Source organism: Homalodisca vitripennis, unplaced genomic scaffold (assembly GCF_021130785.1).
Source record: "Homalodisca vitripennis isolate AUS2020 unplaced genomic scaffold, UT_GWSS_2.1 ScUCBcl_440;HRSCAF=2451, whole genome shotgun sequence".
NCBI lineage: Eukaryota > Metazoa > Arthropoda > Insecta > Hemiptera > Cicadellidae > Homalodisca > Homalodisca vitripennis.
The window spans coordinates 67,000-86,760 of record NW_025776554.1 but is presented as its reverse complement, the minus strand read 5'-3'; the positions used below and the strand labels follow the sequence as shown (position 1 = coordinate 86,760).

The following is a 19,761-nucleotide window of genomic DNA, read 5'->3' as shown; positions in this document are numbered from 1 at the left end:
GAATTTGAAATTTCCACAAAATATTCCAGTTTTCTGTCACAATATGAGTAACTACGATACTCATTTGTACATAAAAGAATTGGCTAAACAATATGGAAATGTTGATTTGATCGCAAACACCGATAAGCGATATATAAATTATTCTGTAAATTCTGGATATGGATATGAATTCGAAGGTAATAAACCTAGAAAATACATTAAGTTTTCTTTCGTAGATACGTTCAGATTTATGGCCTCATCTATAGAAAAGTTAGCTAAAAATCTAAAGACAGAAGATTTTAAACATACAAATCATTTTATACAGGATGGAAGAATATTGAATGAAATTCTAAAAAGACAGCCAAATGACGACAACGAGATTTTTAAAATTCTATCTGGAAAAGGAATATTTCCCTATGAATTTATCGATAGTATTGAAAAACTTGATTACACAGAAGAGCTAAAAATTCAAGATTTCTATTCACTTTTAACAGATGAGAGCATATCTGAGAAAGAATTTCAACATTATTTAGCTGTTTGGAATAAATTAAAGGATAAAAATCTTGGTAATTACTCAGATCTCTATAACATCCAAGATGTTTTATTGCTTGCTGATATTTTTGAAAACTTCAGAAACATTTGCTTGAATTGTTACAAACTCGATCCAGCACATTATCTGACTGCTCCAAGTCTCGCATGGGACGCTATGTTAAAATTAACGAAAATTGAGCTTCAGCTAATTAACGATTATAACATGTATTTGATGATTGAAAAAGGTATTCGCGGAGGCATTTCTCAATGTATTAAACGATATGTTAAAGCAACTAACAAATATTTGAAAGATTTTGATGAATCAAAGCCTGAAAACTATCTGTTGTACGTCGATGCCAATAACCTTTATGGTTACGGGCTTATGCAAAATTTACCATATAACGAAATCAAGTGGATGAACCCGAAAACATATACAAAAGAAGAGTGGCAAGAAACAATTTTAGAACTCACTGGCGACGAAGATTATGGCTATATTCTCGAAGTTGATCTAGGATATCCAACAAATTTACATGAACATCACAAGGATTTACCTCTTGCTCCCGAACATTATAAAAACAAACTTTGCACAACTTTACTGGATAAAACTGAATACGTTGTTCATTCAAGAAATTTGAAATTTTGCCTCGAACAAGGTATGATTTTGAAACATGTGAATAGAGTTATTGCATTCGATCAGAAGCCTTTTATGAAAAAGTACATTGATTTTAATACTAATATTAGGACCAAAGCTACAAGTGACTTTGAGAAAGATTTTTACAAGCTGATGAACAACTCAGTTTTTGGAAAATCTATGGAAAATGTGCGAAATAGATGTGATATCAAACTAGGAAATGAAGAATTTTCAATTAAACAGGCCAAGAAAACGAACTTCAAATGCTTTAATATCTTTGACGACAACTGTATAGCGAGTCACATGTATAAACAAAAGGTTAAATTTAACAAACCGATCTACATAGGATTTTCAGTTCTTGACCTATCAAAATTGTTAATGTATGAGTTTTATTACGATAAATTAAAGAAGTTTGATCCAGATTTGAATCTTTGTTACATGGATACAGACAGTTATTTCCTAGAATTGAAACGAGATCCTTTTAAAATTATTAAAGAAAATATAGATGACTTTGATACAAGTGATTATCCAAAAGATCACGAATGTTTCACTACTAAAAATAAGAAGGTAATAGGGAAATTTAAAGATGAGTTAAATAGCGAAGTTTTAGAAGAATTTTGTGGATTGAGATCGAAAATGTACTGGTACAAATATCTAGACAAAAATCCAGTAAGATGCAAAGGGATTAAGAGAAGCGTTGTAAATAAAACAATAAATATCGAAAACTTGAAGAAATGTTTGTTCGAAGATAAAGAAGAATTTAGAGAGATGACAGTAATCAAAAGCTACAAACATGAGTTGTACACAGTTACCATAAACAAGCTGGCACTGAACGCTAAAGATGATAAGAGAATTGTCCTAGAAAATAAGATCGATACAGTACCGTATGGATATAAAGGCGAAATTAAAACAGATATTTTAGAAGAGTTAAACAAAGTTGGAAACTTTGATATATAAATGGAATATGATTTAATTCACTGTCACAAGTGTAAAAAGAAAACGAAAAATATAGATTCTAAGATTGTTCAAACTCAAAACGGATTGTATAGAATTGCAGCAAAATGTTCAAAATGTAAGACAAATATGAGTAAATTTATAAAGAATCCTTATGAAAAACAAGTAAAGAAAGAATCTAAGAATAAGGAAGAAATCGAGATTGAAGCTAGAGAAATTCATGCACCAGTACGAAAAAAGTTTAAAAGAGAAAAATTATAACTTTAGGAACTGACGATTTATGGGCAGCAGATTTAGTTATAATGTCTAACTATTCAGATCAAAATGATGGATTTAAGTATATGTTAAATGTTATTGATACTTTCTCAAAATATGCTTGGTCAAGAGCTATCAAAAGAAAAAACGGCAAGGATGTTTCAAAAGCTGTCGAAGATATAGTAAAAGATGCCATAAGGATCAATCACAAACCTCCTAACCTACTTCATACAGATAAGGGTTTAGAGTTTAAAAATAAAGAATTTAACGATGTTTTGAGAAAATACAACATTAAGATTTATCATACTGAAAATGAAGAGAAATCAAGTATTGTAGAGAGATATAACAGAACTCAAAATGAGAGAATGAAAGTAATTTTTGAGATTAATAAAAACTTTAAATGGATCGATATTCTTCAAAAAATCGTAAACAATTATAACGATACAGTTCACAGCACAATAAAAATGAAACCGAAAGACGTAGATAAAGATGCAGAAAAGGAGTTATTAGAGACCGTTTTCAAGTATATTCCACCAGAAATTCACACAAAAACTAAATTTAAAGTCAATGATCATGTAAGAATTGTTAGTAAAAAAAACAACATTTTCGAACAAATATAAGAACAATTGGTCAAGAGAAATCTTTGTGATTTATCAAATTAATAACACAGATCCTGTAACTTATAGTATAAAAGATTTAAATAATGAAGAAATAAGTGGAAGTTTTTACGAATATGAATTGAGAAAGTCAAAGCCATAATTTTTTGTATATAAATGGAGGCTCAAAAGAAATGTATAAAGTGTCAAGAATTTAAAGATTTGACGAAGTTTTCTCAAGATAAGACTAGAAAAGATGGATTATACTATTATTGTAAGGATTGTCGTAGTAAATATAACAGAGAATTATACGATAAAATAGAAAAATTAACGTTAGAAGAGAAAAAATGTTGCATTTGTAAAGAAATTAAGGATATTTCCAAATTTTACGATTGGCATTATAGTAAAAATAAAAAACATGCACATTGTAAAGATTGTGCTAAAAGAATTATTCAAAAAAGTCAAAAGAAACCGACTCTTTGCGAGTGTGGACGAATCATTCAATGGTTACCTCATCTTCAAAAACATTTACAGACAAAATATCATAATTCGAGAGTTTAACATTTTCATCGTGTAATAATTTTTTCTATATAAATGGAATCTCAAAAGAAATGTACAAAGTGTCAAGAATTTTATAAGGAAAAGAACAGAAAAGACTGTTATTGTAAGGATCATTATGAATTATATGTTAAAATGGACAAATTAACTTTAGAAGAAAAAAAGTGTTACTTTTGTAAAGAAATTAAAAACGTTTCTGAATTTAATAACTGGCAGTATAGTAAAGATAGAAAAGATGCTTTTTGCAAAGATTGTGCTAAAAAAATTTTCAGCGAAAGTTATAAAAACGAAACGCCTTGTGAATATGAAAAAAAATTCTATATTGGTTACCTAGTTATGCTAAACATTTACAAACAAAATATCATAATTCGAATGTTTAGTAAAATTTAGAAACATTTTCATCGTGTAATTTAGATATTCTATAAATCAGTCGAGATTCTGCCATATTTGTAGTAAAATGATTTCCGTTGTATAAAATATTCAAAGATTCTTTCATTTGGTTGTAGAGATTTATACTATTTGGAGCTCCATATCTTAATAAAATTTCCATTTCTGGGTAATCAATTTCAAGTTCTTTCAATCTTTTCGGTATTTCTCTCTTTTGAGCTCTGATAACGTAATAAGGATATTCCCACATGTGATTCTTCTTAATTAATACAAAAACATGGTGTTTTTTCTTATCAAAATCTTTACAAACAAGGTCTGGTTTCATTAAGTCAATTTTTACACTTTGTTTTGCGATTATTTCCTTTTTGATTTCATCTTTAATTTGCAAGTGTTTTACTTCATCCTCTAAATATTTAATCTTGTTTTCAAGTTTGTACTCACCAAATTTACGAATACTTGGCAAAACTTCTTTTGTAACCCACTTTTTAAACAATTTCGCTTCTGATTAATGCGATCTCAAAATTAATGAATAAAGTCCAGATTCATTAACGAAAACAGTGTTGTTTTGAAAGTTTGAAGGTAAGCTATTCAATAGCCCCCCTTGATTCATGTCTTTAAATGTTAATTTATCATCTTCGACGTTTAATCTGATCGTTTGCATAGTATTTTCATATTCTAGAATTTTTGCAACATCTTTAGCCTTAAACCAGATCATATTGTTTTCGTCTACAATCGTTAAGATATTTGTGTTATTGAATTTGAGTTGATTATTGAGTAGGCCTACAAGTGACTCCATTTAGATTGAAAAATTTTTAACTAGTAATTTTTATTTCAGTATAAAGACCAGATTCATTAATGAAAACAGTGTTTTTTTAAATATTTTCTCGGGGTCTATGGGATAGACTCCTGTAATTTATACATACAAAAGTTGTTTTTATCATCATTATCGACATTATTTATGATAGCTTGCCTCGTGTTTTTATATTCTAAAATTTCTGCAACATCTTTTGCTTTGAACCAAATTTTGTTATTTTCGTCAACAATCGTAAAAATTTCTGTATTATTGAATTTGAGTTGATTATTTTATTAGATCTACAATTGTCTCCATTTAGATAGAAACATTTTTATTTAGAGAATAAAGGCCAGATTCATTAATGAAAATAGTATTGTTTTGAAAGTTTGAAGGTAAGAAACGATTCGTTCCCCCTTGATTCATGTCCGTTGCTTCATCATTCTTTCGACAATCTTAAATATATTGTTGTTTTACTCTCATTATTTAATAAATTTCCCTCAGACTCTTGTATAGTTAGAACGATTTTTTGAATTCTTTTAATATTTTTTCTAATTGGAATATAATCGATTTCATTCGGTTTTTCACAGATTTTTGATCCATAAGCAACATTTGGGAAAAAAGTGTACAAAATTTCAGATTCTTTGTGTAAATGTTCGGTATGAGTTTCAAAACTAGGTTCAACGAGATTACAATGTACTTCAATTACATCAAACGGTCTAAATTTTGGCGTTTTATTTCCTAAATATACCTGATTTGGCTCAATAGTTTCTTGAACAAACCCTAATAAATCTACTATAATTGCTGAAAACATTATTCTTACTGGTGATTTTATTTGAATTTTATTAGAGAGATAATTTTTTTGCATTTCAAACTTGTTTTCGTCAAAGTTTAAAGATTTATCTGATTGTTTGAATGTTTTCAGATAATTTTTAAGGGAATTTTTTTATTTGATCGAAGGTATAATATCCTTTGTTTTAAACCATAATATTTTGTTATGTTCTTCTCACTAAATCCTATACAATAAGGAGAACTTTCACTAATATTTATTACAAAATTGTCAGAATAAAAACCGATTAAACCGATGAAATAATTTGATTCTTCCTCTAAATGAATAGGATGTTCTAAGTTTAAAACTAATTTAGAGCTTTCTGAAGTCAACTTGAACAGCTTCATTTTCGCTATTTAAATGGAGAAATTTTTAAAGCAAAAAGATCAGATAAAACTTCAAACTTTTGAAGAAAGTAAGAAAGATCAACCAATCAGATTGTTAATTGTTGGTTCAAGTGGATGTGGAAAAACAACTTTATTATTGAATTTTATCTACAATAGGTTGATTCCTTATTCCAATTTGTATGTTTTTAGTAAATCTTTAGAACAAGACGCCTATAAAAAATTACAAGAAAGATTTGAAAATATTGAGAAAAACTTAAACAAAAAAATATCACATTTTTATAATGCTTCCGAGGACATAGTTCACTTAAGCGAATGTAAACCAAATTCTTTAATCGTTTTCGATGATTGTATTTTAGAAAATCAAGACGTTATTAAAGAATATTTCGTAATGTCTCGTCACAAAAACATATCTTGTATCTATCTTTCTCAATGCTTTTCAAAGGTTGATAAACAAGTTATAAGAAATAATTTGAATATGTTGTGTGTTTTTAAGCAAGACGATCACTATTCGAGAAAGATTTACAACAATTATGTGGGATCTGATATGAGTTTTAACCACTTTATTGAGTTGTGTGATAAAATTTGGAAAGAAGACTACGGTTTTTTAACTATTAATCTATCTTTGAAGCCTAAAAATGGAAAATATTTGAATAAATTTTCTAACATAAATGCTGCTCAGTGGTCTGACAAATCTACTTGATAAAATATTTGTTACAACTATTTTTATATTATCTTTAATTTTTATTTACATTATGAAAATAACAGAAAAAAAAAAACGGTAAATCTGTTCACGTTCCACGTTCACGTTCATGTTTCACGTTCGTGTTTACGTTTCACGTTCATGTTTTACGTTCGTGTTTACGTTTCACGTTCGTGTTTCACGTTCGTGTTTCACGTTCGTGTTTCACGTTCGTGTTTCACGTTCATGTTTTACGTTTCGTGTTCACGTTTTTACGTTCCACGTTCACGTTATACGTTCCACGTTCACGTTTCAAAATTTTTCTAATTAAATGGTGAACGTAACTTCTGAAGAAGCGAAAAAAATTGATCAAATCGAAAAGAAATTAATCAAAGAATTTAAAGAACAGATTCGAATTGATGAAAAAGAACAAGAATTTATTCAAAAAATCAATCAACCTGTAACTTCTGCAATAAAAAACGTTGAGGGTAAAATTGAAAATGTTTTAAGTGATAATCAAAATTTGATGAATTTGGTTCCAGTTGTACGACAATTTGCCGATATTTCAATTCCAGAATCTGAAGAGTTTGAATTGCCAAAATTACCATCTTCAACACCATTTAGACCTCGAATCATTGAAGACTCTACCATAGTTGAACCAATAAGTCCTGGAACAACGGATATAATAATTGGTGAAATTGGTAAAAAATTCCTTCCTAGAGTAAAAGATGATAAATTTGGTTTGTATTGGGATAAAAAAAAGAAAATTTTTATGATTGGAAATTTACCCGTTAATTTTGAGCATAATGATATCATTATTAATGAAAAAAACATATAAAGGAACTCAAGGTTTATGGAGATTATTAACAGACTATGACGCTCCAAAAGATAATTTATATTCTGAAGAAGATTTGAAAAAGTATACAGAAATTTTATGGGAATCTGACTCAATTTACAAAAATAATGATCCATCTACTAAGAAGCCTAAGTCAAGTAGAGGTAAAAAATATATTAACTTAATTAAACCAATTTGGGAAAAAAGAATCGAAGGATCAGGTGTGAGAAAATACAGTGATAATAAGATTGAATACAGATATATCGACGATTTGACAAAACTCGATGGAATTATTAATTATATTTATGCTCAAGAGAAGGCTGGAAATAACAATTTTTTGAATGAAAAGAAAGCAATTAAAGATTTTATTTCGAACAAACTTGACGAAATGATTGAAAAACCTGATGGAATTAAATATTTAAAACGAATTTTGCCGACAATAAGTTCATCTATGATTGAGGGTAGTGGACTTTTGAATGATTTTATCAACAATTTACCTTTTGAATTACACGTACCAACTTATCAGTATCTGGGGCCTGGCACAAAACTCGAAAAAAGACTAAAAAGAGGAGATCCTGGTATAAATAAATTAGATCAAGCTGCTATGGAACACGATATTTTTTATGCAAAACATAGAGACACAAATTCCAGACATATAGCAGATAAAATTTTGCAAGATAAAGCAATGGATAGATTTTTATCAAAAGATGCTAGTTTAGGTGAAAGATTTGTTGCGCTTCCAACAGCTGGAGCAATGTTTTTGAAGAGAAAACTAGGAATGGGAATCGAAGAGAACTTGAAATTTTAACTATATAAATGGAGGTGAACGTAAACTTCAGCAAAAATCAGAAAGAAAAAATAAAATCCGCTTTTAAGAAGAAAATACCCGTTAGTATTCAATTTAAAATAGATCAACTAAAAAATGGCGAAGATAAGATATTTTTAACAAATAGACAATACAATAAACTCGAAAAACATAAGAAAAACAATAAAGGAACCAGAATAGAATTTTCTTATAATCAGTTGAAAGAACTTAAAAATGGTGGACTTTTGAAAGATTTATTAGATTTTGGAGAAAATATTCCAGTTGTTAAAAATGTTGTTCCTTATGTTCGTAAAGCTGCTCCAATCGTTAAAAAGGATGTGATTCCTATTGTTCGAAACATTTTAAATTGGTTAGATAAAGAGTTGGAAGATGTTACAGGATCTGGATTAGATGAAAAAACTTTGAATTACGTGAAATCAAACATTGAAAAAAATTTAAACCTTTAACATTCGGGGAATTGGAAGAAATCTGCAAAAATATTAAACATTTTAGAGGAATATTCATGAGAGATACATTACCTGAAAAAGTTAAGAAATTTGAATGTGGAATTGTGAATTTAGACTCGATTATGGGAAGTGGAACGCATTGGATTTGTTATTATAAAAATGATAAGAATGCATGTTATTTTGATTCGTATGGAAGAATTGAGGACAAACCACCTATAGAATTGATTAAATATTTGAAAAAATCAAGCGTCTACTACAATGATTCTCAGATTCAAGACTATAAAGATCCCCCAATTTGTGGTCATTTATGTGTTTTTGTTTTGAATGAACTGAGTACTGGTAAAGATTTTAAAGAAGTTGTTAACAAATTATTACTTAATAAATATGGATTCACAAAATATTTTTGACGTATTTGGAACACAAATTATTCAAAATGTAAATAATAGTTGAAATAATAATAGTTTGAATTTTGATAGTTTGAGAAATGAGTTTGATAACAAGTTAGAAAATTTATTACAAAACCTTCCAGATTCAGATATGTTTGCTGTAAGCAGAATATGATAACAAACTTGCAAATTTCATGAGTTCAAATGAAGTTGCTGATAAAATAAAAGCATTGGAAAAAGAAGTTGATGATGGTGTAAAAAAATTATTTACCAATTTAATGTCTCATATCGATAAAGCTGATAAAATTACTGAAGCGATCAAAGTTGAAAAGAATTATGTTAGTTTGGCTAATAAAAAAAGAATTGTCGGTGTTCGACCTGGTATTGACAAACATGATGTTGTTGTTAAAGAACAAATTTTAAAACCTCTAAAATTATCAGAAAACATCGATATTGTTGATTTACATGATCCGAATGTTAAAAATGCCTTAGATTTTAAAGGAAAAAGAATTAGCAGTGTTAGTAAAGGAATTAATCCATTTGATGTTGTTGTAATGATTCAATTAGAAGATCCTATTAAAATGTTTAATGAACTAAAACAAAATTATGAGAATCATAAACAGCATGTTAAAGATTTTACAACAGAAGTCTATGAAAAACTTGATGAAAGAAGTAAAAGATCAGTAGACGATGTTGGTGAAATTAATGAAAAACTTACTAGATTTAAAGAGTCTTTTGATAAGTTTAGTTTAGATGCTACGAAAACTTTTGAGAATATTGGTCATAAATTTGTTGAATACAATGATTCTTATGCTGTCAAATTTCAAAAATTAGAAGAAAAAATTAATAAGTTCGAGGAAGATCTTACTGAAATAGGTATTCTCGCAGGGTTTTATGCATGATAAAATTTCCTTATATAAATGGCGCTCATATACTGTGTGAGATGTAAAGAAAAAACTGCAACAAGTGATATAAAATACTATGCAAATATCAATGGAGTTAAAAGAGTTTCTGGAAAATGTGCTGAATGTAACGCTAAAAAGAGCCAATTTATAAAAACTTGAAATTTTTTCTTAATAAATAGAGATGGCGGGACATTACAGTGCTTTCGATCTTTTTATAATGCAACACGAAAGAGATTTGAAAAAAGAACATTGGGATGATATTTCTCAAAAATATGAATTATCCGAAGATATGATGAGATTATACGTAAACAAATTGAATTGGTATAACATTGCTAAATATCAAAATCTGTCCCCAGAGTTCATTCAAGAAAATATACATTATCAATTAAAAGATCATATGTCTGTTCTTTGTCTCTATCAACACTTGAGTATAAAATTTTTTGGATGAAAATAAAGATACAGTTGATTGGAACAATATTATAGATAGCGGTTACTATCCTGTGCAGATTTTATTGAAATATGTGGCCGAAATTGCAAAATTTAAGGAAGATAATCCTGAATATGACGAAGTAGATCATTAAAAATGACTAAAATTTATATCTTTTCTTATAAAAACGTACATTAGATCGATGAAAAATGATATCTTTCTTATACATGATGTTTAAAATTTCTAAATTTTCTCTTATTAAATGGCGGACTACAGAAAATATGCTAGTGATATTGAAAGGGCGGAGTTTAAAAATTTCTATCCAATTAGTAAACAACATTTGAATGAACCGAATAAAAGAACTGAGTTTAATATTGATTTTGGAGATAACTTTTGCTCGTCTAACTTCCAGTTTTATATTTCTGGAACTTTAACAAAACAAGATTGTTAAGCATATCTTGGAACTGATAATGTTAGATTAATCGATAATTTTATACCGTTTTTATTTTCTAAGATTGAAGTAAGAAAACACAATAAATTGATAGAAGAAGTCGAAAACTGTGGCCAATTAAGCACGATTAAAGGAACTATTTCGTATTCAAAAAGTGATGTTATTTCTCAAACTTCTAATGGCTTTGAATCAGATTTTAAATTTGGTGTTTTTGAAGCAGCTGGAAATTTATCTCATTTTGGATTAGGATTTTTTGAAAATGTTACTATTCCGATCTATAAAGGAGGATTTTATCTAAGTTTTATAAGAGCAGAAGACGATGATGTGATTCTGAAGACTGCAACTGGAAATGTTATGCCTGTTGATGGAAAAATAACAATTACAGATTTTTTTATTAGAGTTCCAATGATTGATTATAAAACCACGAGTAAAATTAGGTTGATTGATGAAATTACAAAAAGTCAAGACATTATGTTTTATTTTCTAGATTGGCAATGTATTGAACAAAAAGGTATTTCCGGAACAACTTATTCGTTCGATATTACAAATATTTATAGAAATATCTTCAATCCCAAGTTCGTTATCATTGGTTTTCAAACAGGTAGACAGAATAATCAAGAAAAAAATCCTTCAAAGTTTGATAGTTTGGATGTAAAAAATATCAGAGTAAAATTGAACGGTTCTTATTATCCAGATGAATTACAAAATTTAAACATTTCAGGAGGTCTTTTCAGAATCATGTATCAGATGTATCAAGATTTTAAGAAAGTTTACTGTAATAATAAGGAAATGTATTACAATCCTAAAGAATTTTTAGTGAATAGACCTATTTATGTCATTGATACAACAAAGAGTTTGACAAATATTTCTGGTTCAAAGAACGATATAATTATCAATATGGATTTTCAAAAAGCTGTTACAAACGCGATTTGTTATGTGGTTGTGGTTTCTGAGAAATTTGTAGCCTATGATGTGATTAAGAACGATATTAGAGAAATTCAGTAAAATTTTTGAAAAAAATCGTCTTATTGTCTATATTATTCATTGGATAATTCTACAACTTTACAGAATTGTTAAAGACATTGATATAAGTATTCATTTTTAATTTCAAAAGAATATCTTAAAAAATGGGGATGATATTAACAAAAAACTATTCCAAGGTCATCTTAAGGGTTGGACCGGAAGTTATGATTTTAAAAAATACTTTAATATTTACTGATCCTATATACCAAATTTCAGCAAAAAAGCTCCAATAGTTCTCGAGATATAAGAGTATTAAGATAAGGGATGATTGGGGTAGATTTTGAAAATTTTGTTATTTTCATGAAATTTTAAGTTGAACTCGCTTGTTTTTGAAGTTTCAGATTTTTCTGATTATTTTTTTTATTTTTTTTATGAATATTAAGAAATAGGGGATGATTTCACCCTTATGGATAAGTTAAGTCGAAAGAGTTAAGTATTTACTATATGTGTACCAAATTTCATTAAAATCGGTTGAGTGGTTTTTGAAATATAAAATTATTAATAAATTTGTAAACTAGCACTCCTAATTGAACAACTTATATAGCAGAGATATAGCTTATAACTTTCGAGACTCTCCGTAGCTCAGTTGGTAAGACGCTTGCCTTCAAAGCCTGAGGTTCTGGGTTCAAATCCCAGAGCTTCAGGCGCGCTTTTTTATTGAGGAAGACATGGTTGTCGTTCAGTGGTTGGGGACAAGTCTTTACACGAGTGGCCATAGTGTAATGACTATAGAACAAGCCGAGTAATGACAACTGTGGTTGGCGCGCCATTTGCTTCCTCACCTTTCCACTTCATTCCTTAATTCCTTCTCTTCCTTAATTCGTTCATTACATTCATCATTCACATCGTTCATTAATACAACATTACACTTACAAAACACCCGACACAAATTCCCTAATTGAATCTCTCCATCAACTTCTACACAGTAGTTACCAAAGAAAAAATGAGACTTGGGAACAAAAAAATTCCAGAGTCTAAGACCCGAATTACAGCTCCTAGCCATTAACTTGGTTGGACAGTAGCAGTGCAGGGCCAAGTCTCTAAACAATAGACACCGTAGAAGTTGAATGTGATGTGATTCCCATAGCGCAAACACGCACACTAACAACACTACACCAGAGACACAATCATTCATTTTGTATGTCTTTCATTATATCGTAATGAATTGCTGAATGGCAAACGTTTCTCTTTTCTTCGTCAGAACCACACACACACACAATATATCTGTTTCGTAAATGTTTTTTCCATATAATTTATCCCAATCTACAACAAAAGCGTGATCTCTTATAAATTCCTTTGATAAATCTTGTTGTTTACAAAGACTTGTTAAAAAACTAGCTGTATGCACATTTCTTGTCCAGTATGGATATTGTCTTCTCAACATTTCAACAAATAAGCAATGAAATTTAGCATAAAAGCGATGAAAAATGTCAGATTGTTGGTGTTTTAGTTTATTTTGTAAAAATCGGAATATTTTTCTTATTTTTCTATTATTTAATTTAAAATCTCCTATTACATTTAACATATTTATACTATCTAAGTTGTCTGTAATAAATTGCATTGAACACTTTTTAGTACTTAAAAGTTCTCTGAATTCGTTTTCATTTAAGGATTCGTTTTCACTTAAGGAAAATATCAACATTTGTTTAACATATTTAGGTAATTCAAAGAAGTCTTTATAACTATTTCCTGTGGTAAGTTCTTTAAATGCTAGAAACTGAAGTGATTTTGGAGAGTTCATGTTGTTTGATGACTATTTAATAGAATAGATTTTTTATTTAAGAAAAATAATTTGCTAAATTCATATTATTCTCTTTCATTCCTTCTAAAACTTCAAAAATATACTCTTTCGCTGATGAAAAATCTCGATTTCTTCCGGAATAATCTTTGTAATCATAGACAAAATATCCTAAATAGTTGAATAATAAAACAAAATCATTTCTTTTTATCTCGGTAGTTGAAATATAAACATAAACATTTGTGCTAAAAAATTTATATCTCGGCAGAGTTAGTTCCATAATCTCCATTTATAAAAAAATCTTTTTGTTTAAATGGAAGAGTATAATGCCAACTGTTACAAGTGTTATAATAGAGGAGAAATTATTGATAAAAAATATTTAGTTTGTAGAGATTGTAATTTAATTTTGTACGAAAGACCTAAACCTAGGAAATTTCGAAATAAACTAACACATTTGAATAATCTGCTTACAAAATTACAATACGGAGGTGAAAAACAAACAAAATTTGTTACAGAATTTAGAAAACAGAATAAACATTTTTACTTATCTCTTATAACCGTTGAAAAAATTATTTTCCTTTTCAAAGAATACATTAGGTTTGTAGGTATCGATACACACGTTTATTATGAGAAGATTTTACCTGTATTTTTTCACTATCTGGATATTGAATTTGATTATGATTTTAAGCCAGAAATCCTCGATGATTTTATAGTACACTTGGAAAAGATAAATAATGAACCTCGTGAAAAGAATGTGGTTTTACTCACATTATCCCCGACTTCTCGAGTGATTGTTAGCAAATTCAATCATTTCCGTTTATAAGTTTTAATTTATAGTTTATTCGTAGCAGACATTTCAAATAGATTGATTTGACAGCTCAAGAAAGTAGAAGCAAACAGCTATAGATTCGGTAATTTTTCATTCGTGAGTTACAGATTCGTTTATTGTCCTTTAAACAGTATTTTACGTTGATTTTCTGACTGTCCCAAAAGTGCGCTAGAATCGGCATATTCATATCTACTTATATATATATATATATATATATATATATATATATATATATATATATATATATATATATATATATATATAAAAGACACGTCAGAGCTTTAATATACAATGATCCAAACATACATTCGTAATTATCACCCAAATTATTCCAAATTGATATAAACGTTAAAGGCCAGGAAACTGTTTTAATGGAAATGCTTAACATTATTTTTAACTCAAGAGAAAATTTTGCAACGAATTAATATTTTATTTTTTCGTGAAATAAATGCGCCCAGTTATTGTTAACTGATGTTGAAGCTTACCAAATATTTGCACAAAATTTTACTTTACATAACAACATAACTTAAGATTTTTCTTTTTCAAATTTTAAAACGATTGGTGTATGATATATAAGTGAGCCATACAGATGAATTGATAAGATTATATTAAATATTTAGTCTGGAGGGAATGAGAGAGAGTCTTGGATATGTTGGCAGAATGTTCTCCGAGATATTGTTTACCCCATCTATTGTTTGAAGAACCGGTTCACTTTCAATTCCAATCTGTGGAACTGTATCGCAGCTCAAACAACTCAAATATCTTCCAGCTATCTCATAGATATATCTCAACATATCAAATAATTTTTATTGCCCACGGATTATTCCTATGGTCCATATACATTCCAAAATATTTTCCATTGCTATTGACTAGCTGAATGGATTACATTACATACCAAATTATTTTGTATTATATAAAAACAAATTTATGTTTTTACAAGTTGTGTTATTGGTAATAATTATTGATTCCTGGCTTCGATGACTACATTGTCAGACGATGGGAGGGGAACATTTTGAACACTTACTTTGATCACAGGTACTTAAAAATTGGTGTTTACTCGTAATACTTAATAATTTTACATTGTTCAATTGTTTTAACATTCAAATAGCTATAACTACTGAATGAATCCAACTTTTGAAGTCCGGTTTGCGGCATTGTACTGTGCTAAGTAAGACCTTTAATTTGATACCAAACTTGACCTATGCTGCTATTTAAGAATTTGTCTGACTTCTTGTAGACCGTCCCCCAAAGGGATTATCTGGTCGGTAATTAGGCAGATGTGTGCGTTACTATCACCAGTAAGCACGTGTGAACTTTGGTATTTCTTTCTATAGTGGTTCAAAAATTAAAAAAGAGGTTCCAGACTTAATTGTCACCCAGATAAGTATTACACAGAGTTTTCAATAAGTTTCGAGATGCACGCGTATCTTTGTAAAAATTAAACGAAAAATATTGCAATTTATCGGGAAAAAAGCTTTATTTTTATCAAGCAGCTTATCTTTACCGTATCAAGTGGTGGATCTTTAGTATTGTTTGAAAAATGTGAAATGTATACATAAAATAATAACAAAAAAACATTAAAACAGGTTTTACTTGACTATTCCTTATACTAGTAAAGTAGCATGTTTATTTATTTATTAGTATACGTTTAGTTGCTCATCTATTAGACAATCTCATGTTTGAAATAATGTTCATGCCACATTATACTGTAATATTATGGCATGCATGTGTAAGAACGATGTTCTTTAAACTTTCTATTGGTTAAGACTAGCTAAAGAAATTACTCAAACAATACATAACTTCAGTTTGAATCGATTAAAACTTATGACAAACATGAGTTCAATTATTCCCACAATGAAACTTTTCAACAGAATAAAACACGTATAATCACGTTTATATAGCTTTAAAATTCGAAAACACTTCTTTGATTTTTTTAATGAATAAACATTTAGATATAACTACTCCTTTTGGAAGTATGACTTTGATCGATATAAGTAAATACATTGTACACATAATTTCTGCTTGATTATAACTTAATTAAATTTAAGTTTTATTATATAAAATAATACTAGTAGATAACAGCATCATTTGCTCTATAAATATAACTATTTCATTATTTGGACATTTTAATTCACCGCATGTGAAGTTTGGGAATCAGATACGGTTTCTTACTGTTAATTAATCAATATTAATCTATTATTTTCCGACTGTTTAAATTATTTTTGTCTCAATTAATTTTGTGATTTACTCCCTCGTGGATACTTGTAAAAATGAAAAGTATAAAATACCCGTCATACGTCATGTGAATATTTGTTTTTGTCTTCACTGAAAAAACTGAAATAAAGATTAGAAAATTTGGAATACACGGAATTTAACAGACATAGTTATCATACAATTAAACAATGTTTCAGGAGCCCGAGGTGAAATACGTTATAATTGTCCGTTGTTATAATTAAAAGCTATTACATTAGATAGGGACACCAATTTTTATCACGCACAGTGTAAGACACGTTTTGATACCGATTTTACAAAGTGAGATAATATTAAAAATTATATGCTTTTAAAAGAAGATTAAACTGTAAAACTTTAAGTTAGGTTAAGAACTTCAGCATTCTCACAAAGTACATACACTTAAACTTTAAGTAGTAATTAAAGTTAATATTTCACTCATACATTATGTTTTACCAAAGTAGCAAAGTTTTCTTAACTTTGGATAGATTTAATTCTAACGGAGAACCACATATTGAAATCATCGATTTGTATCTTGTTTATATTCAAACAAGGTAGGAATACCCTACACCACGAATCGTATAATACGCTTCGCCGAGTCAGAACTTCAAATCTACAACTCATTTGATTCCTTATATGCTTTCGAACAGGCAGACAAAATACAAAACAATTAATTGTTTTCATCCCGTGTATCCACGAGTACATGGCAGGACAAGACTGAAATCCGAAGGTTAGCGGCGTCTTATTAAAAATCAACACAGATTCTATAAGAATATTTTTTTACAATCTTAATACTCCAAATTTTAAATTTGTTCTCCCAGAGTGTAATACACATTAAAAATTCCAAAGTATAGGGGAGAGTTGCCTTGATTGGACCAGTTTCACTATTTTTGCTTATAACATAAAAACATGATTATAATGGCTTACCAATTCGTAGTATCAAACAGCTACTTTGGTTGTAATTGTAATGACATCGTCAAAAATCATATATTAGTACATAGTTTTTATGTACAATTAATTTAAAACAAAGTGTCAATCAGTCCATTCAAGGAAACTAGTTGCCTAGAATGGACCTATGGTTGCCTTCATTGGACCAGTGTCAAATTTAATGAAATAGACATGTATTATTTTGTAATATTGTATTTTGTTGTTATAAGTACATTGAAACTAAATAGGTATATAACAAAAGTTACATTTGAAAGTAGAAAACGCTAAATAATTATTCTAAAAAAACACTTGAAAGAATTATGAAAATTATTTACAATTGATACAGTAAAATATCTTCTTATTTGCGCTTACACCAGCACAAACTGTAAGGTACCAATTACGACAATCCATGCATTGTATCATGTCCTCCTCCGTCTCCATTTCACATATCTCACATAACCAACTTTGATCTGTTAATGTTTTGTTCTGTGACATAAATTTCACTCGTTTGTTTACTTTCCCCCTTGGTGTCTTTAAATAACGCCTTCTTAGTTTGTTGTTCCTTTTTAGGAAGTTTATTTTTATTTTTTGAGGCTCAAGATTTATAAGGGCTGCTTGTAAGAACTGTAGCTTTTTGGGCCCCTGTATCCCTTGTTCTCTTGCGGGTGGGTAGAAAATTTGGTGCTGGTAAAGGGGAAATTTCTATAAGAGCCTTTGTGAAGTTATCTTTAGATGTATACGGGCTCTTGGCTGAAGGAGTAACACTAGTCACATTTTCATCAGCCCTACATGATGAAGAACTCCTAGAATTTCCAGGTGCAGTAGATGTCGCTTCATGGGTTTACCAAGGCATCAGCAGGTGCAAAATCTGAATCCTTAAATACATGCCTATTCACAGGCCATATCCCAGAGTGTTGAAATGCACTCACCGCATTTCCTACTGTAGCAGCCCGACCATATGCCTCTTTCAATAATTGTGGAATTTGGGTCTGTTGGATTTTTTCACCCTTATACTGACGAAGAAAAGATTCCTGACCTTGGATAAAATATGTCTGCATTGGTCTAAATATCGCTACATCTAACGGTTGTAGGCGATGTGTAGTGTGCCCTGGTAGTTGAAGCAAAATGATACCATGTTCACGGGCAAATTCAACAGCTTCAAGATTTTTACTGTGGGTGGTGTGGCCGTCAAGTAAAAGAAGTACTTTTTTATTTTTACTGACATTTATGTGACTTGTAAAATGTCGTAGCCACTCCAAAAACAATTCTGAGTTTATGTAACCAGTATCTGAAATAGTTACCAAACTACCAGAAGGGGCTCCAACCTTCAAATCGTCATTCCACCTTTTGCGCTTGAAAATGATCATCGGAGGCACGTAGACTCCTGCGGCGTTAACACACACAACCATTGTTGTGTTTACACCACGTTCACCACTGGTTATTGTGCCAACTTGCTGCTTCCCCTTCAAGCCAACTATCTTCTGCGGACGCTTCTGAACTGTTGAGAAACCAGATTCATCGACATTAAAAATTGAATCTGGCTCAAACTTCTCGTCATCCATAACCTTTTCAAAAATGTCAAAGAAATGTTTGACATTTTCTCTATTAAATCCTTTTGCACGAGCTATCGATGTATTTTCCGGTTTACGTAAAGACAGACGGGGGTTGCGTTCCATAAAGTTATAGAACCATTTTTTGCCAGCCATTTTTTTTATCCTTATTAAAGGTGAAGGGAATGTTTTTCAGCTACATCATACGCAAGTTTTCGTATGTCAGTTATCGTCAAACCAAAGAAGGATTCCTCAAATTTTAATATGTGGTCAGACAAAATTGTTTCCATTTCTTCTGAGAAAATCGGCAACTTCCCTAAAGATTTTCTCTCATTTATGAAGTAATTTTTTTGATCAGCATGTCGTTTTAAGGTTGCTTTAGGAATACCATAAACTCTGCTGCATTCATTTAATCCATAGTCCCCGTTTTTATAGGCCGCAATAGCTTGCTAAAGGTTCTATTCAGACCACTGCCCGTACTTTCTTTTCTCCATGTTCAATATCTGTAATAAATAAAAACTTTAAAAGTTGTGTATTTATGCCGAAAGGACGTCAAAAATACATGTAATAAGCAAAATTAATAAGGTATCCTAGGATGGACCGGTCCATTGAAGACAACTCCGTGAGGTCCAATCAAAGCAACTTTACCAAAT

General features: G+C 29.6%; 1 protein-coding gene across 1 annotated transcript; it reads right to left on the bottom strand.

The window, feature by feature from the left end:
- Nucleotides 1-18,391: 18,391 nt before the first annotated feature.
- LOC124370683 (MFS-type transporter clz9-like) lies at nt 18,392-19,264 on the bottom strand. The gene has a single exon (XM_046828970.1). The coding sequence runs from the start codon at nt 19,262-19,264 to the stop codon at nt 18,392-18,394; it is 873 nt and encodes a 290-aa protein (XP_046684926.1).
- Nucleotides 19,265-19,761: the final 497 nt, after the last annotated feature.

Coding starts and splice junctions, on each gene's coding strand:
- LOC124370683 (XM_046828970.1), bottom strand. CDS start 19,264: ATGGCTGGCAAAAAATGGTTCTATAACTTTATGGAACGCAACCCCCGT.